The sequence below is a fragment of the Pezoporus flaviventris genome, unplaced genomic scaffold, assembly GCF_033815535.1.
Source record: "Pezoporus flaviventris isolate CSIRO_AGI_PZ_B2104156 unplaced genomic scaffold, CSIRO_AGI_Pfla_v1 ptg000078l, whole genome shotgun sequence".
NCBI classification, from domain to species: domain Eukaryota; kingdom Metazoa; phylum Chordata; class Aves; order Psittaciformes; family Psittacidae; genus Pezoporus; species Pezoporus flaviventris.
The window spans coordinates 9292072-9319668 of NW_026892626.1; the positions used below are offsets into that span (position 1 = coordinate 9292072).

Consider the following 27597-nt stretch of genomic DNA (forward strand, 5'->3'; position numbering starts at 1 on the left):
TGTGCGGGGCAGGACGGTACCCGACCCGGGGCTGCGAGGGTTGCCCGCCCCAGCTGAAAGGTGCCTCTGGCCGCACTGAGGGGATGGGGGCGGCACCTGCGGGGAGGCGGCAGGCCCCGAATAAGAGCACCTGGTCCCTCCCCGGCGGGACCCTGGGCAGACCTCCTGTAGCTGGTACTGGTGAGGCCGCACTTTGAATGCTGTGTTTAGTTATGTAGTCCAAGACAGATACTGAGGTGCTGGAGTGGGTCAAGAAAAGGGCAGCGAAGCTGGTGAAGGGTCGGGAGCACAAGTCTGATGAGGAACGGCTGAAGGAACTGGGGGGCGTTAGCCTGGAAAAAAAGGATGTTCAGGTCAAACCTTATTGCTGTCTACAACTGCCTGACAGGAGGTTGTAGTGAGGTGGGGGTCAGTCCCTTCTCCCATATAGCAAGGGGTATCATAAGAGGAAACTGCTTCCAGCTGCTCCAGGGGAGGTTTAGGTTGTATATTAAGAAAAATTCCTTCACTGAGAAGGTGATCAGGCATTGGAACAAGCAGCCCAGGGAACTGCTGGAATCACTATCCCAGTAAGTGTTCAAAAAGCCTGTAGGTGAGAAACCAGCTCAGTGCTATGGTTTGGTGGTTGACTTTGAAGTCCTGGAGTAAAGCTTGGACTTGATCTTAAAGGTTTTTTTTCCAACCTAGTTGATTCTGTGATTCTTCCTCCTCACACACACACACCTTACACCAAAAGGGGGTCTCACCTGAGCCGGCAGGGCTGTGGGAACCATGTTGTGGTCTCTGGGAGGCCCGGCAGGGGGCCTGGCCTCCGAGTGAGTATCAGAGCAGTTACCTCTGTGCTCCCCCCTTATTTGTACGGCAGGGAAGTTGGTAGCGTTGAATGGGGCTCTTACAGGCAGTAATTGTTGGTGCCTTGAGTAGAATTTAAGCTTTTAATTTTTTTTTTTCCAGTACACGCACAAAACCAGAAATATCCCGGTGGTTGCCAGGGCTGGACAGTTTTAACTCTTTTTGAGAGGCTTTTCCTTTGAAGACAGTATTGAAGTTCCCTTGAAGCCTGAGAACAGCAGTTAAATATTGATACTGTTCAGAAATCTGCTGTTGGCTTATTTTGACAGAGACGTCTGACCTCTCCGTACTGTCCTCTGGGTGGTTTTGGGCATCATTAGCTGTGTATAAAGAAATTCCCCAAGTAAGATACACACAGCTTAAAAATATAAAGCAATTACTGGTTAACAAGAAACAAGTTTTTAACAAGCTGCTGGATGAGGTGTTAGTGTGATCCCCACCCTGTGATAAAACACTTGAAGTCTGTTAGCTAAACAAGCCTCAAAAAAAGGGGTGGGCATCCACTTGTACCTCAGTTTTAATAACTTGTAATTCACTGCATCTGTTCATGTGGGTGACACTGGTAAAGGGTTTAATCACTTCAAGATCTTATAACTTTACACACTGATATTTTTCCTCTTGAATCCTTGTACTACTAATAGCCCTGGTCTCAACAACCCTATCTCTATTTGTAATTTTTCTTTTCTTGTCTTTCTACAGACACAGGTCTGTCTCACAATTTCACAGTTCCCTCAGAAGTCTGAGCCAAAGTCATGCAGCAAACCTGTATTATCCAGTCTGGGCTTGCTCCTCGACATGCAGGTAGCTGACCTCAAGGAAGAGGAGGTAGCACCAGAGCAGGGTGAGGGTCCACTTTTGGTGTCTCAGGTATCTTCTGATCACAAGTGACATCATGGTAATAGGCTACGTTGTCATTTTACTTTCACCTTTGCCTAATGGGTTGCAGCCACCAGCAAGGTTGACTCTTCTTAGTGACGATGCTCGTATCTACATCCCTTCTGCCCCAACTCCCATGGTTCTGTGAGGGTATAATGCTGCTGTGTATTATGGGCTGGAGTGGTGGTGTTTTGCCAGTGCTATTCATAAGCATTTGACAGTTTTGTAAACAATAATTATCAGTTCAAGATATCAGGAGTGTTTTCTAGTAGTGAGAACCTGTTTGTTGCTTAAGCATGTGCAAATCCAATTTTACATATATAGGCTGCAGAAAATTATATGAGGCAGATTATATTACAAAGAGGCAGAAACAGGTTTCAATGATGTTAAATACATTCCCTTCAGTGACAGCAATATTTCCATTTGATATTCTAATACGTATGTGTATCACATCTTCTTATGGGTATCAGTAATCCATTAAAAAAAAAATCAGTAGTTTGTAATGACAAATGATGAGCAGTTCCTGTTCCATCCATTGAGTGGTTCTGAATGAGTTTTTTAATACTTGCAGCAAAGCAAATCTTTTTTTCCCCATAAGAAGCTTTTGCCAAAAAATAAGGTGTTGCAACCTCACCAGAACTTACAGTGTATAAGTTTTTCCCTGCTTATCTTTCATGGAAGAGTCAGTGTGGCATTGTCATTAAAATAACCAGCACCACCTAAAATAACCCTACTGCCACAAAAATCTGTCATTTATTAATTATCAGTCAGCAAACTAAAAATAAATGCATAATTTATTTTTCTCCTCTGCTAATTTCAAAACAAATGTTCTCATTCCTCTTGCAAACAGGCAGTGACAGTAATTATAGTAACCATTTTCTACTATTTACTGCTTGTGTAAAGGAGTGCCTCTGCTATTGCATCTGCTAGTGCCACTGGCAATTGTTAAGGTTCTGTTATGCTGCTTCAGATTTGGATGAGAGGATAACAACTTCCGCTGAAATCTGAGATTTTTTTTGCTGTTTTTTTTTACATTTATTTCAAGATGAGAACTATTAAAAATACCCAATATACCTTTGATAATCTGTGTATTCACACTGTCCTCAAAGATTGGTATGAAGAGTTGAAGTAAAATGTCCCTTGTCCCAGACTTGCAAACAAAAGTACACATTTTTTAGTTACTGGGGACATACTACAATAGGAAGTGGTTTATTTTCTGTAACTTACCTGATAATAAAACCATTATTGAGTAATGACAGAACTGCAAGTTGCTATTAACCCAGTATTTTAAATACCTAAATTATAAATACATAATTTATCATAGTTGTATAATAGTTTGTTTCCATTTACTTCTGCTGAACATCTAACCACAAAAGATAATTGTTTTGCTGAACACCTGACCTGAAATTATACTTGTTTTTTTATTCTTTTCAGTTGAAGTTGTCTTAGCTGTGGTCAGATTTCTTTCAGTGGAATATTTTTACGGAAAAAGCATCCATCCTCTTTGATCCAGTCCCACCCTTATTCTACAAAGTCTTTGGGAGAGGCACATTCCCAGTGTAGACAGTGAAGCCTTTTCCAGAATCAGGCTCTGCTCCAGGCCTGGTATTGCATCACAGCAGTAACTGAAACTGGGATGAGGGCCCCTGTGAGGTTGTGCCTGTCCTCAAGCAGTTTGCAAATCGTGCTGCAGGGGTGTGAAGTGATACTGGGTGACACACGGCCCTGTGTATGTGGGCTGGAGCCATGTGTATGTGATAATTCGTGTTTTTGTTTTGACTCAGGAAACAAATGCCAGGTGTGCCTAATGACCAACTGTTTGTGTACGCCGCTGGGTAGGAGCCTCGGGAAAGCTCCACACATCTCAGTCCCTTCCAGACCCATTCCACGCAGGGAGGGAAGGTTATTTACTGGCTGCATTGAGCTCCAGCTCTGTCCTGTCGTCTCTGGGGAGCACCTTCCCCCTGCAGATGCTTGTGGCTCATTTTCTGGAATGATAAGATCATGCTAAGATGTAGATGAGTGCAAGTGTCTAATATTTCATAGGCTGCTTTGTTCTTGTGACATGGGCTTCAGTGACACAGCAGGCTGTTCCTCGGTTGTGAAAAGGGGAGTTTAGTCTGAAAACGTTGCACTGGCATTAAAAAGTTACAGTCGCTGTCTCACTACTTGGTTTTTCAGAAGAAGCCTTTGGAATAACAATAAACCCCCAGTATTTGATGTAAAGCTTTCCCTGCGTTTGAACGTTCCCAGAGGAAACACGTATTTAACATTACAGCGAGGCGGCAAATACTGGTTTATCCCCTTAGAACCTTAGGAGGCGCAGGCCCGGAGTGCGCTGTAGCTCCCTAAACCGCCGCCGAGAGGGATGGGATGGGATGGGATGAGGTGAAGTGAGCACCCCGCAGCCCAGCGCAAGCGAGACCGGGACCGCCCCCGAGCGCCTTTTGAAAGTAACGAAACTTTCCAAACCTTCCAGCAGGCGCGTTCTAGAGGCGCTGATTGGCGGAGCCCCCCGCAGCATGTGACCCGCAGCCAATGGGGTGGCTGCGTCGGTCAGGCTTTGGAGAGCGGCGGCTGCTGGCGTGGAGGGGTTTAGTGTGGTGGGTTCGGTGGGAGAGCGGAGGTTCGGCTCGCCGCCCGGTACGATGGTGGGGAGGCGGGAGGCGGAAGGCAGCTCCCTGGCGGAGCGCCTGTGCTGCGGGTAGACGAGGGAAGGGCGGTTTTGGTGCGGCGCAGCCCTTCCTGGTATCCTTCGTCCTGCTGTGGTGGTCGGGGAGGCAAGGGGTAATGGAGCCGGGACCTGCCTCTCTGCGGCCCCCGCGCCTTCCCGCACTCTTCTGTGCGAGCGTGAATCTCCTCTTGGAGTTGCTCTTTGCGGCTGATGGTGGGGAGGGGAAGAGAAGGGAGCGTGGGAGCCGTGGCCGATGGCTCAGCTCGTTCTCCGTCTTCGTGCTTCGAATGGGAATGGGCTGACCTCGGCTGGCAGCTGGAAGCATCAAGGTCAGGCGATTCAGGAAAAAAAACTTTGCAGAGGTTCCTGGGAATCACTGGGAACTCGAAGTACTGGATCTGGCTTGGTATCTGAAAAGATGAGGGCTTTGCCGAATTAAGCCTTTTGGTAGAGAAGACCCTGAGAAGCTGGTAACTCTTTTCAGTGCTAGCTGTGGGATTCTGCAGTAATCCTGGCACTCCGGTGACCTCTTCCTTTTTTTTTTCTCTCTCTTGCTGTGATTTTCTTTTGTGTTGCTTAAACAAAAGAAAATGGGCCCTTATTGTTACATAAAGACCTTTGCAACGGGACTATTGTAAGAAAATACTGTTTTTATAGAATGGGAAGGCTACTTTTCAGGAGCAAAAAGGGGGGTTGTTGTGGTTTAGGGTTAGGAAAAAATGGCTAATAGGAGCTTTATCATTTCTGTCATAGATAATTCAGTAGCACGTACAGTACTATTTTTTTTTTTACTATTATAGTATGTATTTCTTTGATTCAGACCATGTGGCATTGCTGCAGAGATAGGCAAACATTGTTCACCAAGCTAAAGTGTTCGTTTAGTATGTAGGGTTGTCTTGAGGCTTTGCTCCTGCGACTGAAACAGACTTTTAAGTTACGGTTCTCATGAATTTGGTGAACTCAAGCTCTCATTCCCAAATTGAATTACGAGTAATTTTGTGTATAGTTTTCTTGATGTTTTGGGTTTTTTTTTCCTCCTTAAGAATTTTGCAGTTCTGTTCTCACTCGTATGGAATTGCTTCCTGCAGCATTTATGATGAGGTGTTTTTCTCCTTGCAAAAGTTCATTCCCCACCCATAAACACTTCCACTTCCTGTATGATGTAGAGGTTTTGTAATCTTTATGACCAGCACTTGTGCTGCTTGCATGCAGGAAGTCTGACCAGTTGTCTCTTCTGGCTTTGTGTGTTTGAAAACAAGTAAGGTGCGACCAGTATATGCCTGTTTACAAGCTGTGACTTTCCTTGGTTTTCCTACATTTGCCAGTGTTTAACAAAACAATGCTACAACCTTTCATCCCCCTTGCCCTCCCTCCTTTTACAGTGAACCTACACAGTAGTTCCTAATTGGTTTAATTACTCTCCAGGTATTTTGCATACTGTCCCCAAGCTGTTAAAAATTAAGGGGAGAAGGCAGCAAGGGGAAAAACAAAGTCAAAAAAGCTCTACCCTTTCTACAGGCAGTTTAGGAAGATTTGAGTGGTGGTTTGGGATTTTTGAAAGAAATTCAGGAATAGAAAAAAGTTTTAATACTGTGCCTAAAATTTGGCATTTTTCTTTTCAGTTTAAGTTTGTATCTTGCACCTTTGGTTAGTTTGAAAATCCCTGTGTTCTAAGATGCAGTGCAGGTGTACAGGGACCCTAATAGATCTTCCTTATGCATTAGAGAAAAAAAATTCATGCCTATGGCTGTACAATAGTGAAACTATCTCTGCCGTGTTGTATCTTCTATGTAGAAGAAGTATAGGTCCACAAATACTTCCATGTATTTGCAGCTTAACTATTTTAAATCGTAAGTGCTATTTAGTAATGGTAACCATTAAACAGATTATTCTTAACGGCAAACATTCTCAGTAGGTCCGTAAGCTCATCTTTACAAAAACGGAAGGGCCCAGCATCTTTATGCTTCTGTGAAAGTTATCAAGGCTCTGTAGAGCTTTTACAAATCTTGCAGCTTGGTTGGGGAAAGTTGTTTTGTATGTGACTGTCTTTAAAAAATGTAAATTAATACATTCTTTTAGTCATTCCAAAGTGCAGTGTAAAAACACAAGTGAGAGCCAGATAGGAACATGCTCAAGATCTTGAGGCCAGCAGGAGCTGTGCCTTTTCACTCTGACGGGTTGTTGCAAAGCTTGTAGGAGCAACACGTCTTGCAGTGTTTTGTCTGACTTTTTTTGTGACTGTCAGAACATGGATCTGGGATTTATTCTAATATTTGTGTCGGAATAATTCCTCATTGGACACTGCTGAAATGTATTTTAGATTATGTTACAAAGCTAGGCATGCTCTGTGTGGAATTTCTGTTCCTGAAGAAATACAGAAACTTCCTATTGTGCGAGTGGTGAGAAAAAGAAGCTCTGCCTTGCTGTTCTCTGGAATTGTTTGACTACAGGAATGAGTGCTGATCCTTGGTTTCTCATTGCATCACTGTATCACTTTGTGTCTGACCCTTTGTCCCTATCCCTAATCTGTAAAAGAGATTTTTTTTTTTCTTCGCCAGTGTGCTACAAGGATTGGTGTGTGTGTACACAGTGCCCTGAGCATAAGGACATGCTCATTAACATCAAAGACACTTTAAGTTCTCTTAAAAATAATAGAGTAGAAGTGTCGTAAACTGTCCTAGGTCAAGAATGTTAATTATGCTTGGTCGTGATTTTCTTCTTAATGGGCAAGGATACCATTTGGAAAAATCATTCCTCCTTACTTGCACTCCTTTTCCTCTCTCTTTTTTTTTTTTTTTGCCAGTGGATACTGTAATATGTAAATACATACAAAGAGCCAAAGAGCAGCAGCCTTGGGACTTCTTGCTGGAAGTGCGTGAATACATCACATGTGGGGGGTATTTGTTAGGAGGGAGACATGTGGCTTTGTCTAATTAACAATTTGTGTCAAGAAGCTGAACTATAAAAACTAAAGTTTAGTAACTTTCCCTCACTAGTTCCCCTACTAAAGAATAGTGTAATTTCTGTGGGAGTGTAGTTGATACTGAGCATTGAGGTGTGTGGACACAGACCACTTAGCTGTAACAGCTGCTTACTCTTTGCTCAGTAGCCTTCTGAAAATCACCTAGGCTATGAAAAGGACTCGTGCTTTGCAGCAGTGCTTGGTGCGTAAGAACTGGGCTTTAGATTGCCAGACTACTTTGAGTACTTGATCCTGTTCTCTGTTGTAGAGGTAGGAAGTACTTATGTTTGGCTCAATAGAGTTGCTAGGTAGATGGCTGTTAATCGTGCTTAAACCGGGTGATTCTCTGGAGAGAAAACTTTCAACGCAGGTTGCAACTAATTTTTTCAATCAAATTCAGTGTGCAGTAGATACACATTTTCTTTACCTTTGACATGCTGCTCAGAAGGCCTACTCCAGCATCTCTTGAGTATCATAAATAAGAGCAGAAGGTGGGACTGTCATCTTTATGGTCTTCAAAGACTTTAGCTATTTTTCTGCCCTCTTTATTCCATGAGGGTTACCTCTAGGGCATGTTTTGCTTGGTAGTTCTGGAGATGAAACTTGGTAGAACAGCTCTGTTTCCTCAGTCATTAGATTTCAGCTATACAATTTTCTGACAGCTGCTCTTGTCACAAATTGTTTGATTCCACCTTTGTTTACTCTTCTTGATCTAGCTGGGTTTCTATTAAATTGGTAATGTTTATATGAAATTCTTGCCTCACCCAGGGTTGGACATGGGCAGGTTATCCAGAGCATTAGGTTTGATGATTCTCCATTGTAAAAACAAACTCATATATAATAATGTTTGCTAATGACCTGTTTATTAGAGTGCATCATGCACATCAGAGGGGACTTGCTTAATTCTGGTGTCTAGATACTTGAGACTTCAAGCACAAGTGATCAACTTAAGGTCCTTGACTCCCCTGTCACTCTTTAATTTTTTGTTATCATTTGGGGCTATGTCCCATGACTGGGTTTATGCTGGCACAGGGACAGCTGGATGGTCTGGAGCGCTTGCTAGGTTGCTGATATCTATCTGCATACCTAGTCCATCCAGGTGGTATCCTGCTAAAACCTCTGTAGAGCTTCTATTCTCATTTCCTTGTGAATTTCTGAAGCTACCTTCTCCCATGGCTCTCCAAGGTATCGCAGTATATGGTGTCTCTCTGACATATATGGATTGTGATATTTCAGGCTTTTAAAGTTGGGTAGCTTCCTGTGTTGACCTAGGGTGAAGTTTTCCATGTGTCCCCAGCAGTTATGTCCATAAAAAGTTTAGGTGTTCCTAGAAATGTTAACACAGGAAATTGGTATCTTGAGCACCTTATCTGTGCCTGAAGTTTCTTTTTAATTTCATAAGTGTCTTTAGGGTTGCCGAAATCGACCTTAATTGAACTGTCTTTGGAGCTGAAGTTGTGCCTGAGGTGTCTTCTGTTTCACTTGTGTTCTGTGCGTGTGGGTGTGACTGCAGCCAAAGTTTGAGGTTTGGTGCTCCATACTGTGTAGTCAGAGGGTGGCGAAGGTGTTCATTGCTGGGGATGTGATGTAAGCATGCGGCAGCCTTGTGAGAACTGGGGAAAACGACCTGATTACTCAGAAATAAAATATTCTTTAACATTTATGGTGTATCTGACAGAGCCCTGTAAAGGCTGGTCTTTAGCTTGGTCTCCCCAGGTGTGCAGTGACCTCCTGGGAGGAGGGGTGCACTGCTCTGTGGCAGAAAATGCTAAGGTAACTCACTGCATTAGTTCTTACACTTGATCCTTTAATTTTCCAGGGGTTGAAAAATGAAACGGGAGTTTTAAACTTTGAGGACTCAGAATGGAAGTCTCAGAAGGACATAACTTCATCTCACTGGAAGAGGAAACCAGATACTGGAAAGAGTTGGCTATGAAATACAAGCAGTGGTAAGGCAGTGGCTTCATTCCTCTAAGGTGTCTGATAGGGTGCATAACTCAGCATGCAAAGATGGAGATAGCACCTCACAGGGGAATATATTCAAGGCGGTTCAGCTATCTTGACTGGTAGCAGTAGCAATGCTTCTGCATAAACTACAGCAGCCCAGAGTCCTTTATGCTTATTTGAGCAGTGACTCTGCTGTTTGGCACTACTGGTTTTGATCCCTGCTCTGGTTTAAGTTAGGACTGTGTACTGAAATTGTGCCTCTGACTGCAGTCTCTGGGCATCTGGGGTGAATATAACTCACTGCAGAGCCTTGTTGGCAGTGGATGATCCAGCGGGCCATTGCAGAAAGAGAGATGCTTGATTGACCTCTGTGTGGATCAAGAATGGTTTGACAGCATGTAAATGGAGGAGGATCCCTGGCTGAGACTGGACATACTTTGCCCTTCCCTTTAGCTCATTATGTTGCTTTAAATGCAGTAAAGGGTGAAAAAAAATCAAACTTTTTAGATACTGATCTTGGGTCCTTTCTTAGACCAGGTGTTCAGACCTTTCAGTGCTGCTGGTTTGGCTTGCTGGAGGTTTGAACATAAGAACATCTTTCCATCAATAGAACATAAGAACATCTTTCCATCCTTCTCTCTTCTCACTTTTTATTGCTAATAAAAAATTACTTTATTCATATTCTCAAATAATTGGATAACATACTAAATACACAGACAGTGGATAATGTGCATGGTAAAGAGACTTCAAATGTCTTCAGCACCTATAGTGTTTAAACAGACTTTGGGATTTTTCAATTTTTGGGGTTTTTTTTGGTTGTTGTTTTTTTTATTTACCAGTTTGCTGTGGGGTGGCTTTCCATGCTTGATGGGAAAACATTTGCCTATGGTCTTCTCTTCCTTTTGAATATGTGTTAGAGAAGGGCATAGAGCCTTCTATGTTAAAGGGCTTTTTTTTTTTCTTTCACCTTGAGTGTACAAGAGACTTTTTCCTGCTCATTCTGATGAGTTCTCTCGCTGGAATTGCTCTCTAGTGCTGAGAATACACAGGAGGAATTGCGTGAATTCCAAGAAGGGAGTCGAGAGTATGAAGCTGAACTGGAGACCCAGCTGCAGCAAACAGAGTCCAGAAATAGAGACCTTCTGTCAGAAAACAATCGTCTGCGAATGGAACTGGAGTCAGTTAAGGTAAGAGTGGATGATTCATACAGTATCTGTACACCCAAAGTGCAAAGGTGAGTTAGACAGGCATGTGCAGATTCAGCTTGCCTTATCTGTTGTCTGTTTTAAGGATCCTGGATATCTCTGCAATGTTCCTGAATCCTTGTTGTCAGGTTGTGGTTATTTGTCAGGATATATTTTAGACGGGAGAAAGTTGTTTGCAGTAGAGTGGAGAGCAAGCATGAACATATCTGAGCTGCTGTTCTGTTCCTTCTTCCATTTACTTAGTGATTTTTGTTCATAGCTTTCTTGCTGTCTGCATTGTGCAGACACAGATAATATTGCAGAACAATCAAGATGCAAACATTCCAGCTGTGTTCTTGCATTACATAAGACAAGTGATTTGTTTTAAACCCTTTTGATGTAGATGTGGATTTATTAATTGGCATTCCAGATAAGCTGGGAAGCAGCAGCTGGTGTGTAATGCATAGGACTGAGAGGTATAAAATAGTTTCAGTCCTGGCTTTATTACTGTGTCTCTTTATACTTGGGGAAGAATAATGTATCCTTTTTACACTTGGGTAGCCTTCTGTAGAACTAAGACCCAGCTGAAAAGCATTATCTTTCGTAATTATAAAGCATAAGGGATATGAACTTACTGAGATGGAACTTCTTAACTGAATGACTTAGGAGATCCTGAAACTATTTAGAGTATGAAGAATAATGAGTCTGCCTCATTTTGGTCTCATTAAAGATGCTGCTAGTCCCTTGTGCTGGTTGGCAGGTTTAGGAAATACTGGTAAGTTAAAGAAAACTCGAAAATGAGTTGGCACTGAAATTGGTGTGTGCCTTTTTAAAGATTGATCTTGTTGGCCTTTTACTTAAGGGTGTGGTATAGTCTCCCAGGAAACACTACGCTGTATTTTGTAGGGCTAGGTCAATATATGTGGAAGCAGAGATTAATGTAATTGTAGTTCTACTCTATTGGATGTAATAATGAGCTAATGGGAGTGAGGGTATTTGTAGAAGTGATTAATCACTTCAGTGATTCATCACTGGATTAATCCAGGTTTGCAATGCCTTCTGTCTAAACTGTTGCCCAAATTACTGTCTTAAGAAAATAATCTTCATTCTCAGCAGATGTCTTGTCCCTCTGGCATCAGCGTAGTGATTCCTGCCCTCTGCTCTTTGATAGCAAAAGCTCCAAGGCTTGTTTCATTGTGTATATGTTGCACTGATCTTTATTGGTCTTGAATTAGCTTGTTAGTGGTATTAAATGCTCTGCATGTTGTATGGAGTATTGGAGTATTGCATGGAGTATTTACTGTTCCATGTAGCCACATAAATCCATGTAAGCTGGTGGGTTTGGGGTTGAAGGCGTAGGTTTGATAAAACATAAAATCCACAGTGCATTTGAGGAGGGTGTGGACTATTTTCTTGCTCTGGAGGAGTTAGGATGAGGGGAAGGGATAATGAAGTAGCTGAAGCAGTTAGGAATGAAAATAATAGGAAACATCATAAACCCTCAAAAAGTGGAGGGTAAATATATATTAGAAATTCTTAAAATATCCTTCAGAGTAGATTACTTTAAAACATTCTGCTTGAAAGGAATTTCTTTAACAATTGGCCATTCATGCAGTCTGAAAACTGCAGTAACAGCCTGCAGTGAAGGAACAGAGACACCATTGATGGCCAGATCAGCTGATAATTTATTACAATTGGCTAAAAACAAAGACTCAAACCTTGCAGTTCTGGTCTTTTATCTGAATCAATTTGAGAGCAAAGCATTAAACTCACAAAACTATTGAGCAGCTGTGTTAACTGAGCCCATCAAGGGTTGGTGTCGGCATCTAGGTCAATGCTAGTGAACTTTGCCAGGCCCACACAGCTTGTGGCTTTGAGTTTCCAGCCTAGTGTGTGTACTTGCTTCCTCCTCAGAAACCGGAGTTCACACCTAAAAATAAATGGAAATAATGCTTTGAAGGGTTTGTTTAGAGAGTCCTGAAAACCTACTGAAAGTTATCTGCCTCTTAGAGCTTGGAGGCTCTTCTGCATGTAACTATGCTTCAGAGATCTGGAATTATAGTAATGTCACCATGCTGTAATCAAATTAGAATGTCTTAATTTGGAATTAAGAATTCCTGCCTCCTCTCTGTTTATGTGTTTAGTGTACTAAAATAGCTGTCTTCAAATTGTCAGTCATGCTGGACTACATGCCATGGTTTTCAAATTCCAGTGCATGGATTTGTTTTAAATGTCTTCAGCTGTTTTGCACTTAAATTCTGGATCGTGAAAGTGCCTCTGTAATGCGACTTTATACAGCAGTCTTGGAGTTTAATAAAAATGTCTGGCTTGTTGAAGGGTTCTGGTAGCAAGGTGGTGGAATGTAAAGTGTCGCAGTAGACTGTGTGCTGTGAAGCTTTCCCTCTCGTGGGACGTGGAGATAATTCCACATACAGCAGCAGTATCAGGAGAGAGAGATTTAATGGAGAAGCTTAAGCATTCCTCCCTGCCTTTGTCTGTTGTAAATCTACTCTTGTGTAGATGCTGTAAAGGAAGACAGTTTGATTTTAGGCTTACATCCAAAGCATGTTGCATAACTGTACTAGAAATGTTTTGTGCTCTAGAACACTATAGGCTAATAAAAACAGAGGGGCAGTGGAGAATCCTGCTGGTTCAGAGCAGTATGTAACAGTGTTACGCTTGGATTTTATTTTTTCTTCTTAGGCTCTGAAGTACAGCTTGATTTTACTAGAATTGAAAAGAAGGGGCTTCTCTTGCATCCTGCTTTGTGTGTTGCTAAAGCTTGTGGGGCTCAGAAATTATGCTGAATCTTGCTGTCTGGGAGCGCAAAGAACAGTCCTGTGCTGTGGAGGTCAGGAACTGCTCCCCAGTACCATTGTTTCTTAAGAGGCAACAGGAAGAGCACTTGTTTACCGACAGCCCAGAACTATGTGAACAGTTGGTTTTGTTGGCATTTTGCCATATATAAGGTGATGCTTCTCAAAAAAACATCACAGCATCAGCTTCTGCCTTTAAAGGGGCTCAGGCAATGCTACAGAACGAGCACGTGCATTGCTAATGCTCTTTGATTTGCCTTTGATTAGGAAAAGATTGAAATTCAGCATTCAGAAGGATACAGGCAAATCTCTGCACTGCAAGATGACTTGGCACAGACAAAAGCTATTAAAGATCAACTTCAGAAATATATTCGAGAACTTGAGCAAGCAAATGATGACTTGGAAAGAGCAAAAAGGTGACTTGACTTCTGTGTTTTCTTTTTCCACCTTTGTTCTGTCCTGTGATCATGGTGACACTGTGCTGTTTGTAATGCTGTGCTCCTCAGCACTGCCATTCTGAGCTCATCACTCAAGTGATGATTGTGGTAAAGAGGATTGTGGCAGATGGCACTCCCTCCACTGCACACTTTCATATCTTACAAGCTAAAATAAAAATATTAAAAGCAAAAAAACTAAAATGCAATGTTACCCCCTTTGTTGAGAGAGAAGGTTCTTCTGTGTGCTAGAAGGATCTGGTAGTGACATCTTATGCATTCTTTTTTCAGAGCCACTATAATGTCTCTAGAGGATTTTGAACAGCGTTTAAACCAGGCTATTGAAAGAAATGCTTTTCTGGAGAGTGAGCTGGATGAGAAGGAAAACCTCCTGGAGTCCGTGCAGCGCCTGAAAGATGAAGCTAGAGGTTAGATAGAAATTGCTTGTATCTTTGCCTTTCTCCCCTCCTGGCTTGTACCTGTTAAGTCCTCTTTCTATGTCTTAGAGCTTGGCTTTTAAAGTTGCATCTTTTAAAGCTACTTGAAATGTAGAAACAAATGAGAGCTTCAAGACTGACCCCCCCCCTTCCCTCCTTCAGCTTCTGTGACCTTGTTTCAGAGCAGCTCACAGAAGCAAAAGTCTGTTCCAGCCTTCTCCTGATCTGTGGTGATGCTTCAGGGCTGTTGGGGGGTTAAGAAGAGCCAGTCCAGCTGGGGCATGTCTGGTCTGGCTTCCTGTAACCTATGAAGGTCAGCTTTAATAACCATTAACCTCATTGTTTCCTGGGCTGTGACTGACTTCTTGTTACCTTTGAGTAGCCCCATGTCCTAGCTGCCTGATACTGATGACTAAGGCTGGCTGAGAAGAGAGACCACGGAGCTGGAAAACCGTTTTGTGCTTTCAGATGTGCTCAGATTCTGTGCCCTTGAGTGGCTTCTGTAAGCTATAGCAAGGCTTAGGGACAAGTGATAATGGTGTGGTTTCCAGCTGTCTTCAGCTCAGATTTCCTTCATGCGGAAACCAGGGTAGAAGAGAAAAGGATACAATAGGTAGGATCTCAACCTGGCAGGGAGATGGAATGTAGCCAAGGTGTGCCAGGTTGTCTAGCCTTGGTCTTGGCGTGCCTCTGCTTACCACCCTGTAATGTTTGGAAAGGAGTTAATTACCTGCCTCAGAGGGATACCACAAAAACATCTTGAGTCACAATCCCAGAAAATCCTTTAGTGATCATCTGGATTTTGAACATATGCCTAGAGTAATCTTTACAGGGAAAAGTGATTTCACCTCCACAAGGGGGGGATAATCTTTTGAGCAAAACATTCTTACCTGTTTTTATCTTGGTGGATGCATACTCCAAAAGCTTGCTTTATATTGCTTCCTTCGTAGATCTACGTCAAGAGCTTGCAGTGCAGCAGAAACAGGAGAAACCCAAAACACCGATGCAAACTAGCCTGGAAACAGAAAGAACAGACACTGCAGTTCAAGCATCCTTATCTGTGCCTTCAACTCCTTCAGTGCACCGGGCACCCAGCATCAACATACCCACCCCTATGACATTTAGGAGAGGTGACTGACAGGGAATCAGCACACAATTACTATTTGCTTCTCTTGCTTTTACTATAGTTTCTGGCTAAAGGAGGAATGAGAAGAAGGGGGAATGAGCGGAGTTAAGTGTTTCAGTAAAATACACCTCAATGCTGTCACCACGGTCTTATTTTCATAGACTGTGATTTTTGGGGGTTATTCATAAAGTGTTCATTTCAACTTGACTTCAACTGTCCAGTAGTAATAATTGTGAAGGACAACATCACCTGTTGTGACTTAACTATTAGTTCCCAATTGTCCCAGAGATGCTGGGCTAACTTTGGGGAAAGACTTGAGCATGATCTTTAATGTCATGCTCATGTTACTTGAATTGGCTTCTCTGTGAGAGTAGATGCTGTCTTGGGAGAGGGTTTTTGTTTTTTATTTTTTACTCTGGAACAGCAGGACACTGACAAGTCATCCAAGTTGTCTATACTCTGGTTTCATGTCAATATCAGTTGCTTATTTTTTGTAAGTACTGATTGTTTCAATGTTTCAAGCCTCTAACACTAAGTCTCCCATCTTTTTACTTAAGAAGCTGGAAATTTGTGTAACACTGTTCATGGCTGTAGGGGGTTGCACTGTTGCATTCCGATGATTTGATAATACAGCTTTGAGCACTAACAAAGCTTAATTGTGGGCTTCAGTATGCTTGACCTAAAATTGTGGTTTGTGTGGAGGAATTAATGCTTCTGTAAAAGTGAGAGGATTTGGATATTTGTAGTAAAATGAGAGGTGATGTTCCTCTCGGAGGACACATTTCTCTGGTCCCACTGCAGCAACAGAGGTGCAAAGTAGGCTGGTAGAGCAGATCTCTAGAAACCTAAGCCACAGCATGTCTAGAGACTTTAGCTTAGGACAGTGTAACTTGAGCAGTCTCAGAGGGACTGTGCTTCATATTCCTAATGGATATGAAAGATCTAGAGGTGAGATACAAAAGGTGAAGATAATTGTTTTCTCTGCTGTATATGTCAGGTGTCTTCTGACTTCCAGTGTCAAAGGTTTGTTTTTTTGTTTGTTTTTTTTTGTGTGTGTGTGTTTTTTGTTGTTTTTTTTTGTGTGTGTGTGCATGTCTGTGTTTGTTTGTTTGTTTTAATCCTCCTCTAACCTGCCCTGCAGGTCTCGAGGACAGTTTTGGTGCAACCCCTCTCACACCTGCTGCAAGAATATCTGCACTTAACATCGTGGGGGACTTGCTACGAAAAGTGGGGGTGAGTGCTTACCTGCCAGCCAGTCCTTTTGGAAAGGAAGAGCTGTCTGAAACTGTAGCCAGTACTATCTGTGCTGCTGCTCAGGGGAGACTGGAAAGAGTATCTTGTCCCAAGATTAGCTAAGCCTGGCCTTGAAATTTGGTTTGGACTTGGTATGTTTCTGACCAACCCCCAGACAAAGATGGACCCTGCTCTGTTTTTCTAAGGTCTTATCCCCATGTGGATAAGATCTTCCTCTACAGATTTCTGAAAGCACATGTGCAGAAAGAATAAATCGGCATGAACAAGTAAGTAGAAGGTCTTCTTTCCCACGAAAAGTAGGAAAGAAAGTAGGAGGGTGCCTGCTGTCCAGAGGGCTTCTGATGTTTTCCTTAAAAGTCTAGTAGCCTTTTGAGCAAGGCCTAATGTCTTGTTAAGCTGTTGTTTGACATTTAAGCTAGTGCTGATGCTGGAAGAAATATCCATTGCCTTCCTTCTGTTTGATCCCTTATGCCCCAGTGCTGTGTTGGCACAAGCACTTGTATGACTTTTGGATGGGCTAAGCTGCAGAACTGGTACAGCTGAAGAGTAACCCAGCAACAAAGCTGGAGTTTTCTAGGGTGGGAGCATGGCACGCAGAATAGTTTATCTGTGGCTCAGTTCCCTCTGGTGTACCACCTAGTATGTAAAGCCTAATGTGTCTAGGAAAGGAGATAGCTCAAACATTTAGTAATTTCAAAGTGATACCTCTAAGAAAGATGTCAAAATCTCCCTGAGGAAGCTGAAGGCTTTGTTTTCCTGCTGGTTAGTAGGATCAACTCCTTAACCTGCCCTACAGAAAGATTCAGCTTTAGAGAGATGACTTTGTCTCTTCAAAAATTCAGCCCTCATGTAGCACTGGAGTCTAGCAAGTTCCTCTACTAGACAACTCATTCTAAAAGAAACAAACAAAACCAAACCCACAGAAACTCCAAACACTCTTAATGCCATTTTTTGTGTGCCACAATGTCATCTTGTAAAAGAGAATGTGATATCTGACACTTCACTCAGCTGTGTTTACATTAGGCTTTGGAGTCCAAACTTGCGTCTTGCCGAAACTTTGTGTATGACCAGTCTCCAAGCAGAACCACAGTGTCCATGTACATGAACAGAGATGTCCTTGAAACACGCTTGAGTCCTCATCAGCCTCTGTGTGATACAGGGTGAGTGCTGTTTTCTGCTGTTGTGTCTTATTGAGAAGTGTTGCTGTTAAAACTTAGTGACTGGTACTGTTTTATTTTGTATTGAATCTTTGTTATGGTAGGGACAGATCCATTTCCAACATACATGAAACTTAGTTGTTCAGGATTATGATTTAAATGTTTTAGATCAGCTTTGAATTTGGAATCACTAGCTGCTGAAATTTGAAGACTAGTTGGAATCAAGTTTTGGAAACAAAATTCCAGAACCAAAAAATTTGGCAACCAAAAATGTATCGGAGCAAATGTGATACATGTATTTTATGATGAACCCATTAATAAGTGGAATGAATTACAATGGAGGAGCTCTTGCTTATTGGCTTTGTTTGTTTTATGCTTTGTGTTCTTGTACAAGTGATAGCTTAGGAACATCATGGCATGTAGGGACTTCCCTTATCACAGTTAGGATTCTCATTTATGGGAGAACTGGTAAACAAGGCAAATAATGGGTTCATTCAATCAGAATGCTTTACTGTCACTAAGATGCGTTTCCAAGGAGCACCTGACAGGAATTTACCTGACTCAACTTTCGTATTTGTGTGAACACTTGAACTGGTTGGGTTGTTGTTGTGCGCTTGTGGTTTGGGGGGGAGTGTTTGCCCCCCTTTTTTTTTCTTTTTTAAAACCAATTGAAGAAACATCAACAAGGGTATTTCAAATTGCAGTTCAGTGCCTGCTTAAACCCTGCTAGTCCTGTACCTCACATCCTTTAGATTCTCTGTAAATTAAGTATCTATACTACAGTTTGTCCCAGACTCAATTATTCAGCTAAGACCCTTGCACTGGGAATACTGGTTTGTCCTGTCACCAGTACCCAAAGTTCCTGTATGGAAGGGGCGTTCTACATTGTGCTTCTTATCCCAGCCTGGGGAAAAACCTCATGAAATCTCTTATAAGAAAGCCTCAAGTGTTGTACTTTGTGTTCTTGTAGCTGATTATACACCTACCACTGTAATTCTAGAACTGAAATTCTAACACCTGTAAAAGATACCTTCTCACTACTTGGAGGGAACCGGAGCCTTGTGTTAGAGTGGAAACTCAGCCTAGTTAAGTAGTGGGCTCAGTGCTCAGAGTGGCATTAGTTTATCTGTTCATTTCTCAAGCTGAATGGGGTACTCTGGAAGTGACCAGTTATCTTCAGATGGTGACACTGAGCAAGAAATGCACTGACTTCTCTTGTATTTGCAGGTTAGTGAAACGCCTGGAGTTTGGAACACGGCCTCCGAATATGCCAGGAACAATGAGCCATCCTTCACCAAGTGTTGTCAAGATGCTGCTGTGAAAAGGCTGTCTGACTGTGGAAAAGGATTAAAAATAATACATTTAAAAGAGAATATCAGTGAGCAATTGTGCAGCAGTTTTGGTGTAGAGGAGAACTGAACAAGAAGCTGCAACTGTCAGTGGTCTCCTGTGGCCTTGCCCAGTCTGACCTCTCGGCTGAGCTCTGTGGCTGGTGTAATAAAGCAATGATACTTAGCAGTGCAGGACTTGGAATTGCTTCCTACATAAGTCACTGTAAATAGCTCCATGAAAGTTTCTTCTTTTGACACTACCAGTCAAAGCCATTGTCGTTCTACCTAAAACAGAGACAGTATTCCCTGTGCAGCTCTTCAGACTTTGGATTTTGATGTTAGTACAGCACCATGGGGTTCTGGTTTTAATTCTGGTTGTGCTGGCTTTCTATCATGCTTGTTGTGTGCTGCAGTCACCCTAATTAGAAGAATGTGTTTCTGTGGAGGAAGGTATATTTCTGTGGGGAAGCTGCTCAGCTTTTTGTGGGGATGTTTGCTGGTCAGAATGTTACACAAAAACCTACCTCTATAGTGGTTAATATGGTTTTGTAAGCAATGATTCGCCATTAAGAACAGACCATGGTTAAAGGTGAGGGATGCCTAGTGCTTAGTAGTACTTGGGAGATACCAGAACTAACAGCAAGGTAGGAGACTTTGAACTGGCTTAGCATATAGACACCTTCTTTTCTTTGCTATATTGTGGCCCATAAAACCTGGCTGTGTAGGAGGCAAGAGACCTGATTATGTTGCTAGATCTAACATTTTAATAGGTGGGTTTTACTGCTTTCTAAAGCTCTCTTTGTTAATGTGCCTTGGGTATTAGTGATTTTTTTCTTGTTTTATTTTGTCTATGAGAATATATGCTTTCAGCTGTTAGAATTAGAATTGTGTTTTTTTTTTTTAACCTGAGAAGTCCTTCATGTTAGACAAATGTATATGAGTAGAAAACTATTTTAAAGTAATTTCCCCCCCCCCTAGAATATTATTAAACTTCCATTTGTTTTTTAAATGGAGTAGGTTTGCTCACAGTATTAATGTACCTTAGGGAAGCCTGTACTTGCAAAGCTAATCATGATTAAACAGTTTTTATATTTTTTTTTACTGGGGGGTGTGGGTGGGAAGAGCTTATTTGACAAAAGAACACATAAATGGGTTGGGTTTGGTTTAATTTGCTTTGTAGTTTGGTTTGGTTTGTTTTTTTTAGTGGGTGGTCTTTGGTTTGTGGGTTGTTTTTTTTTGTGTGTGTTTTTTTTTTTCTGGTGGGGTTTTTTATAAGTTTTTTTTTTTTATAAAATGCTGTGAAAACAGTCACTGATGCATCTGTTTCTCTGGAAGAGGAAATAAACACAGATGATTCCCATTATTCAGACCATGTACACAGTTGGCTAAACTTGTGTGCTGTTGTGGATGGAGGAGTGATGCACTTAGAAGTAGCAAAATGTTTACTGATAGAAACCATTGACTCAAAGTTTTTTAGTAAATGAAACAGGGATTTAACAAGGTTTGATGGTGATGTGCACTTGATTATTTACTGCATAGAGGACAGGGTCAAGCAAAGCTGTCAGGCAGACCCTTCTGTTGAGTCGTGAGGTTCAGAAAGGACCCCCTTGCTTTCTAAACTCCTTCCAGAGAGGCATCAAGGTTGTGGTTAGATTCAGACTTAGTCTCAGACTTGGTCAGCAGTTTATATCTAAAGGATTATATATGTGCGATCAGTCATTTATATCATGTAGCTGGGACTGCAGAGGTTAGCACACTTAATCACTTACTGAGGATCTGTTGCAGCAAGGAATCTCTCAGCCTTGAGGAGTATTGTTGAGAGGTGGCCCTACTTGGGGGATATCCTGGTTTGCAGGCTGCTGCTGTGCAGGATAGCTCAATGGGCTCTGGGCAGTCCAGTATTTATGGAGTAACACAATTGAGTCATGGTTGTGTTCTCCTATCTACTACAGAAACTTGCCTTGAGTTGGACCTTGACCAGGATTATATTTGGGGGTGGGAGGGGTTCACCTTGCTCAGATTAGGCCTTTGGCTATTGTGTTATTACCCATCTCCCAAGAGTTAAGTTGGATGCCTTTATCATTACCCAGACTCGTCCATTACCACCACCACTGGTGATTATCACTTGAGCAGAGTTGGGAAATAAAGGTCAGATTGGGGAAGGGGGGAGAAACACAGCACCATGCTCCACTCTGTGACTGTAGTCAATTTATCTTTGCCCTCACAGAATGGTGGTACAGTAGCCTCTTGCCTCTGCCATAAATATTGTATTAATAATTTGAGCACTTACAGATTCACAGTAAGTATACAGTGAAGCACTACTATTTGTTATGTGTTCGTTTGTATGTTTGGGGTGATTAAAGTTGGATTATTTGTTTTATCTTATGCCAAACCTTTATATGCAATATAAGTAATAGACACATTAGAGTTAATAAAATCACAACTGGGTGAAGTATGAAATTAAAAATTTCTGTTGCTGTCAGTAGCCATCCAAGAGGAGTTTCCTACCACTGCTGTTCTCTGTCCTTCTTCACTCTTTCCAATATACAGATATCCTGTATCACAATGAACGGTGATTAGAGTTTTGTGCCTGTTGTTTCAGATGCACTTGGGCTGCTGACAGAGATCATTGTGTTGTAGTAGTTTCTTCACCAATATAAGATTCATTCCCATGGAGGTAGGCAATAAATCATGACTCATTGTATAATTAGATTGTAACAATTGATAAGGCATAACAGGAGCTAAATAATTAAAAGTGGTATCCCATAATTTTAATAAAGTTCCAACCCCCCCCCCCCCCCGCCACAGGCAGGGGCACTTTCCACTAGACCAGGTTGCTCAAACCCCCATCTAATGTGGCCTTGAAGGCTGCCAGGAATGGAGCAATCACAGCTGCTCTGGGAGATGTGTTCCAGTGTCTCTCCACCCTCAATTTCTTTCTAAGGGGGAGGAAGGGAGGCAGAAGTTGAAATGCTCTCCTTTTCACTGCTACCTTGTTCCTCAGAATGCTTCAATTAGACTCGAGATAGTGCTAGTAGACTGAATCACAACTCCAGGAATGTCTAAGGCTAACACACTCTTGCATATTTCATTCCTGTACACAAAATTCTGTTCATGGGTTTTTAAACTTGTTTACTTTTAATGTAGTTTACATCCCCTGTTTCATGGATCTTACTTTGTGATCGCCTCCCTGGGGTTTCAGGTTTTGTTTTTCAGCTGGTGTATCATCCCAGCCTGTTTCATGACTGCAGTTAACAATGTTGTGTATTAATTCTGTCCATGTAGAGTGTGCCTTAGGAATGTTATTGTCCTGGTCTTTATTATGTTCAGTGTCTCTTTTAATTTCACCTCATTTTGCAGTTAGAGTTTAAGAATTGCTAATTAATAGTTCTAACATTGCAAAATCTACTGTAGCAGTTAGTGGGACATTATGGGGTCCTTGTTTGTGCATGGCTCATATGCAAATGGCTTTTGTGACAGCTGTAGAGAGCTTGCTTAGAGATTTAATGGGGATTAGGGAAGCTTCACCTTGCTCCATAACATCTATTCCTCCATCCCAAGAAGCTACTGTGCTGGTGGTAGGATGGGTGTATTTGTTGGGTTGGATCCCAAGTTCAAGAAAACTGGACCCCAAATAGTGTTTGTTTCATCCTCTCCCGACGTTGTGTGGTTGCTGACACTTAGCCATGCTTGCCACAAGCCTTCAGTTTGTTTTAGCTGAATTTCTGCTATATTTCTCTTGTAAATTTGGCAGTTGCAAGGGATCCTGGGGGTGGTTTGCATAGTATATTGCAGATGACCACCCCAAGATCCCATAGTTTTTAATTTAACAATTGGCCTGGCTTCATATTCAGGAGGGCTTGGGGGGGACGCACACCAAAGGATAGTCCTCTTCTCTTTCACTTATCAGTGAGATCACCCCAGATACCACCATCTCAGTCTTCAGGGGATACTATTAATTTCCTAATATGTACCATACTAGGGGGGTGTGGGGCCTGTAGGAGCATTTTCAACTCTTTCTCCCAAATTCTGGTTTTTATTATTCTTGTTACTGTTCTTGCAGCTGCTCCATTTTTAAAGATGGCATTAATTCAGTCACCAACTCTACTGTTTCCTTCTCTGGGTCTTCTACTGTCTATTTGCCCTTTCTTGGCATAGTTTCTAAACAAGTACCCAGCATCCTGCAGGTAACACCTTTTCATTCTCCATCTTCTGTGTGGCTCCTAATGACCTCTACCTGCTTTTCAATGACTTCTTAATTATGCCAATTGTCATGAGCCCATTCCTCTGAGAATTTGGCTTCACTCAGTTTCACTCCATGCCTCAATAAATAATGGGTGATGCTACCTGCCATCCTTTTGGCTATGCCAGGAGCAGAATAAAGCTTATTTTGAATACTAGCTGTTGATGAGTGTTGAGGGTATTTTTGCAAGTTGTCACTGTGGTTTATGTCCAGGTTTTTGCTACCAGTTTCTAATCTGTTTCTTATCCATGAAGCTGAAAGAGACATTGTTTTGCTGAAACCTATGCCAAGATTCTTCTACATCTCTCCTTGTAGTTTCCTACCCTAAAGAATGTAAATATTGAAATAGCTGAAGATGCCTCTGGGATTTGAAGTGCTTAGTATTGGCATTGTGCTCTCTTAAAATCTTGAACCCTGGCTGTTTTAATGTGATTTTTGTCCTATCGTCTCACACAGGGAGTTGACACTTTTCTTACACATGAGGACAGTTGAGCTGACATGTAGGCTACAGCTCAGTGAACTGTGTAGCCTGGAGGGATCAGTCAGCACAAGTTTCATTTTCCTTATCTTGCCATAATTTGCCTGCTCAGTGAGCAAGTTGGCTTGCACACAGATTGAGGCAGAACACTGAGATAAGGTAGGAAGTTGGAAAAGTGTGGCTGTGCATTATGCAGTATAGTATTACATATTTTACAGGTATATTATTAATGTGACTACAGATATAATCAGATAGACTAGGGGTGGACATGCTATTGAGAATTGTCAAGATAATTTAGTCCAGAAAAATCACCTCTCTGATGTTACAGAGAGGACTTTTTTGGGGGAGGAGGGAGGAACTTTTGTCCGGCCACTTGCAGAAGGGTGCTTTCTGTGGTGTTACTAAAGAAACCAACTACCTTTGTCCCAAGCTTTGCAGAATAAGGATCAGTTTGTTGGTTCTGCTCCTAGCATTGGTGCTTAAATAAATACATGAACTCTGTCTTCCTTGTTCCCACACATGCAGGCTCATAAGCTGTGTGTTTAAAAGCCAGCTCTTGAGCATGTTTACAGAGCTGGGCTGCATGGCTGATCAAGCAATGGAAAGGTCTTATCTGCTAGCTCCTATCCCCCTTCCTCTGCAGCTTGTCATCTAATTGATTTAAATGGATTCTTATTTACGCTCTTCCTTTACTTTTTCATGAGCAGAGAGAATTCTTTAGGTTCTTATTCTGCTGGATAAATGGTGCCTAGTCTGAATCTCCAGTTCATGATCTCCGTGCCTTCTGGAACAATGCTTAGTTTAGAAGACGATTGCATTAGTTGTCAAGGTGGATTTCGTTTTGCATGACTTGCTCTCCCTGTAGCCACAGTGCTTAAGGTTTACTTGCTCTACAATCCAAGACACCGAGTACGCTCTCTGTGCTCTGTTTAGAGCAATTGTAGCCCAGGTTTTGCTAGTTTGCTGTGCGTGGCTCTCTACTGCCCCGGTGTGATCGCAGAGTTCACTGCTATCTGGAAGTACTAGAGCTGCCTTATTTGCTGTAGGTCCTCGGACTTCCAAGCAGTGGGCTGCGGTCCTGTTGGAGTGCTCCAAAAATGAAATGTAACTGCATGTCGATCCTTAACGCAGAATAACTTGGCTTGGATCACTGCATTCAGTGGGCTGCTGTTTCTAACTATTTTCTGCCTGCTGTAGAGGTTTCATTTGGAAATAACACTACATGTAGACTTCAAGGATGGTTCTGTTGCCTAAAGATGCACACTTAGTGTCCTGCCTGCTTCCCAGTTGCTGCACCAGAATCTTGCAAGTCTCCTCCATGTCCTCAGATGCGTTACATCTGTCAGCTGTTGGCAACATCCTAGGGTAGCTCAGTAAGCATCCATGAGGTAATCAGACCTGTCCCAGATACTTCAAGTCAATTTACATTCAGCTCAGTGTATATGAGTTTATATGTACTTGGTTTCTGTTTGGGATTTTTTTCCCCCCTCACCCTTTTGTTTTGTGTTTTGTTTTGGTTTGTTTGTTTGTTTTTGGTTTTTTTTTTATTTTTCATTTTTTCAAAAGCAGTAGTTTAAGAGAAAATCAGTTTTCTGTTCTAATATTAGAGATGACCTCTTCTAAAAAGCATTTGAGTTGTAAATAAGTTCTTCTGCATCCCCCATTCTCTTTGGACATGCTGTATTGAACCCAAGTGACAGCTGTACACAAGAATATTAGTAGTTTTTATAGCCTTTTATTAATGTGTAAGCACATCCATGGTGCATATAGAACTGTAACAGCTGACTTAGTTTGAACAAATGATATTTTATTTTTCTGTAAGTGATTAAAAAGGCACTTCCACCTTGTGAATGGTGCATCAGGGGTGTAGTAACCAGGAAGAAAACCCTATATTAATTGAATACTCGAGACAAAATGAAAGTTTAAGAAAAGATTAACTGACTGATGCCCTTCTTTTCCTTGCAACAGTTTCACAAATCCTGTGTAAACCATAGTTCACTGGGACTTAAGTCATCTGAGCTACTCGAACTTACTTTCTGGAAGATTCTCAAAGTTAATTACTCTGTTAAGAAAACCTGACCTCAAATACACTTAATGGTAAAATAAGTTTTGGAGTACTTTTAACATCAATCTATACTTTGGAGACAAGGCAGTTGTGCTTTTTATCATTGTCAGAGGAGTGGGTGTATGTGATCTTGACACTAAGAGTAGACTTACACAGTGCTAAATATTGTCCTCCCTCCCCTTGCTGCAGTGCAATTTTAAAGCGTGTTTATTCACTGGATTTTGTTCCATTGAAATCTCCATCTCTTGCATCCATTTCGTCATCAGCTCCGTCTGTTGCATTCTCAATTACTCTCCTGCCTCCAGATCTACGTGGTGGGGCAAAAGATGCCGGCTCATTTCCCCTCCTGCAGTAAAAGGAAAAAAAAATCAAGTGTTAAGTCATTTGCAGTCCTCGCAAATGAGCAAAGAGTAATGGTACTTGTGGGGCTGATGTTTTTAAATGTGGAGCAGCCAAGAGCTGTGGGCCTCTGATTCAACTTCCTGTTCTGTAGCATGGAAGAGTAATTTGTGGACAGGTTGAGATGCCCAGATCTTTGGAACTGGGATGGGATTCCTGTTCTTGTGCTTAAAGTTCTTCTCTAAATAGTGTCATCTGCCCCAACTCCCCCACACTCTTCATTTCACTTTTGCCCTGTGGGGACCGCAACTGGAAGGAATGGGAAAGGGGGCTGCTTGTACCTACAGTAGCAGTGGAAGAGCAAGGAGAGAGAGTTTGTTCTGAATTTCTGACATGCAGCATGGCAAAGCCCACCAGTTACTGAAAGCCCACAAGATCTGGGACTGGAGCAGTGCTGCTGATGTCAGGAGGCGTTTTTGAGCCTGTAGGCCCTCTCTTCAACGGCTACATTGGTCAGAGCATCTCAGGTGCTTTGTCACATGTGGTATCTACGTTGTGGGTAACTCCAGTCTCTCCCAGTGGAAAGAGGAAACCAGTGCTTCTTTGGAACTGAGTTGTAACTTGGGCGCTGACACTTGACAGAGCAATTATCTTGCAGAAGAGCTTACAGAAAAATGCTTTTCCCCCACCCCTTTTCCTCTCCCATCTCCCTCCCATCTCCATACATTTCACAGCCACATCCCAAGGCAGGGACGCTTTGGTCCTCAAGGTTAAATTTCTGGGGAGGTGTGAGCAAGTGAGACAGAAGATGGGGTTGTCTCTTCTTGGCCTCCATTGCTACTGTGCTACAAAACACTCAAGTTTTGTAACATGGCCTCTCACTTGCCCCTCATTAAGCAAACCTTTGTAAAGGCTTGAGACCACAGAAATGAGCAATAAAATAATTTCACAATTACTGAATGTTGTGCCAAAATTACTAATTTGGTGTTAAATAGAAGTGACTCTGTACTTTTAGGCACAGCAATTATGCATAAATATTTAAAGGCTTGTCTTGTCCTTGCAAAAGACTAAGCCAGTGTTGTCCTTTCTGAAACAGCTATTTAAGTCCGAAGTTTGACCTTCCATACAAGGGAAGGGGGTAGGAACATTGGCTAGGCTAACTTATTTTAAAGGCACAAATCTTTGTTTCCGAGATGGAAAAATGAGATGTAGTCTGTTTTCCACAATTCTGCCCTTCAGCTTAAGTGTGAGCAAGCAATTAGCTGGATAATAAAGCTTCTTTTAAGACCTGTGGTTAGGTAACCACAGTTGTTCCGGTGCTGGCAGCGTATATTGAACACAAGGGTATGTCATTTCTACCCTGGCACGTGCTTGGCAGAGTCTAGACACTATTAGTAGATACTATTAAGCAGTGTCTGCTAT

At 42.1% G+C, this 27597-nt stretch overlaps 2 protein-coding genes and 1 long non-coding RNA gene across 5 annotated transcripts in view; 1 reads left to right on the forward strand and 2 right to left on the reverse strand.

Moving 5' to 3' along the window:
- Positions 1 to 1138: 1138 nt before the first annotated feature.
- Positions 1139 to 2054, reverse strand: LOC133279610 (uncharacterized). Its single transcript, XR_009746926.1, has 2 exons — positions 1616 to 2054; positions 1139 to 1172 (listed from the first exon to the last, which is right to left on the reverse strand). It is a non-coding gene; the product is annotated as an uncharacterized LOC133279610 (long non-coding RNA).
- A 6727-nt stretch (positions 2055 to 8781) lies between these two features.
- Positions 8782 to 19063, forward strand: NDE1 (nudE neurodevelopment protein 1). Its single transcript, XM_061473263.1, has 8 exons — positions 8782 to 9313; positions 10345 to 10498; positions 13579 to 13727; positions 14037 to 14173; positions 15133 to 15312; positions 16450 to 16541; positions 17586 to 17722; positions 18947 to 19063. Exons 1-8 carry the CDS (start codon positions 9228 to 9230, stop codon positions 19038 to 19040), a joined length of 1029 nt encoding a protein of 342 aa, XP_061329247.1. The 5' UTR covers positions 8782 to 9227; the 3' UTR covers positions 19041 to 19063.
- Positions 19064 to 25721: 6658 nt separating this feature from the next.
- Positions 25722 to 27597, reverse strand: part of MYH11 (myosin heavy chain 11) — a 61689-nt gene continuing 59813 nt past the window's right edge. For 2 of the 3 annotated variants that reach the window (XM_061473489.1, XM_061473490.1), the window contains one exon: positions 25722 to 26182. In XM_061473489.1, coding sequence (XP_061329473.1) covers positions 26044 to 26182 — 139 coding nt within the window. In that variant the 3' untranslated portion in view covers positions 25722 to 26043. Of the gene's footprint in view, positions 26187 to 27597 lie in introns of all 3 variants that reach the window. The other variant, XM_061473491.1, reaches the window with a different exon arrangement.

Coding starts and splice junctions, on each gene's coding strand:
- NDE1 (XM_061473263.1), top strand. CDS start 9,228: ATGGAAGTCTCAGAAGGACATAACTTCATCTCACTGGAAGAGGAAACC. Junction 16,542..17,585: donor ACTTGCTACGAAAAGTGGGG/GTGAGTGCTTAC, acceptor TGTTTACATTAG/GCTTTGGAGTCCAAACTTGC. Junction 17,723..18,946: donor CAGCCTCTGTGTGATACAGG/GTGAGTGCTGTT, acceptor TTGTATTTGCAG/GTTAGTGAAACGCCTGGAGT.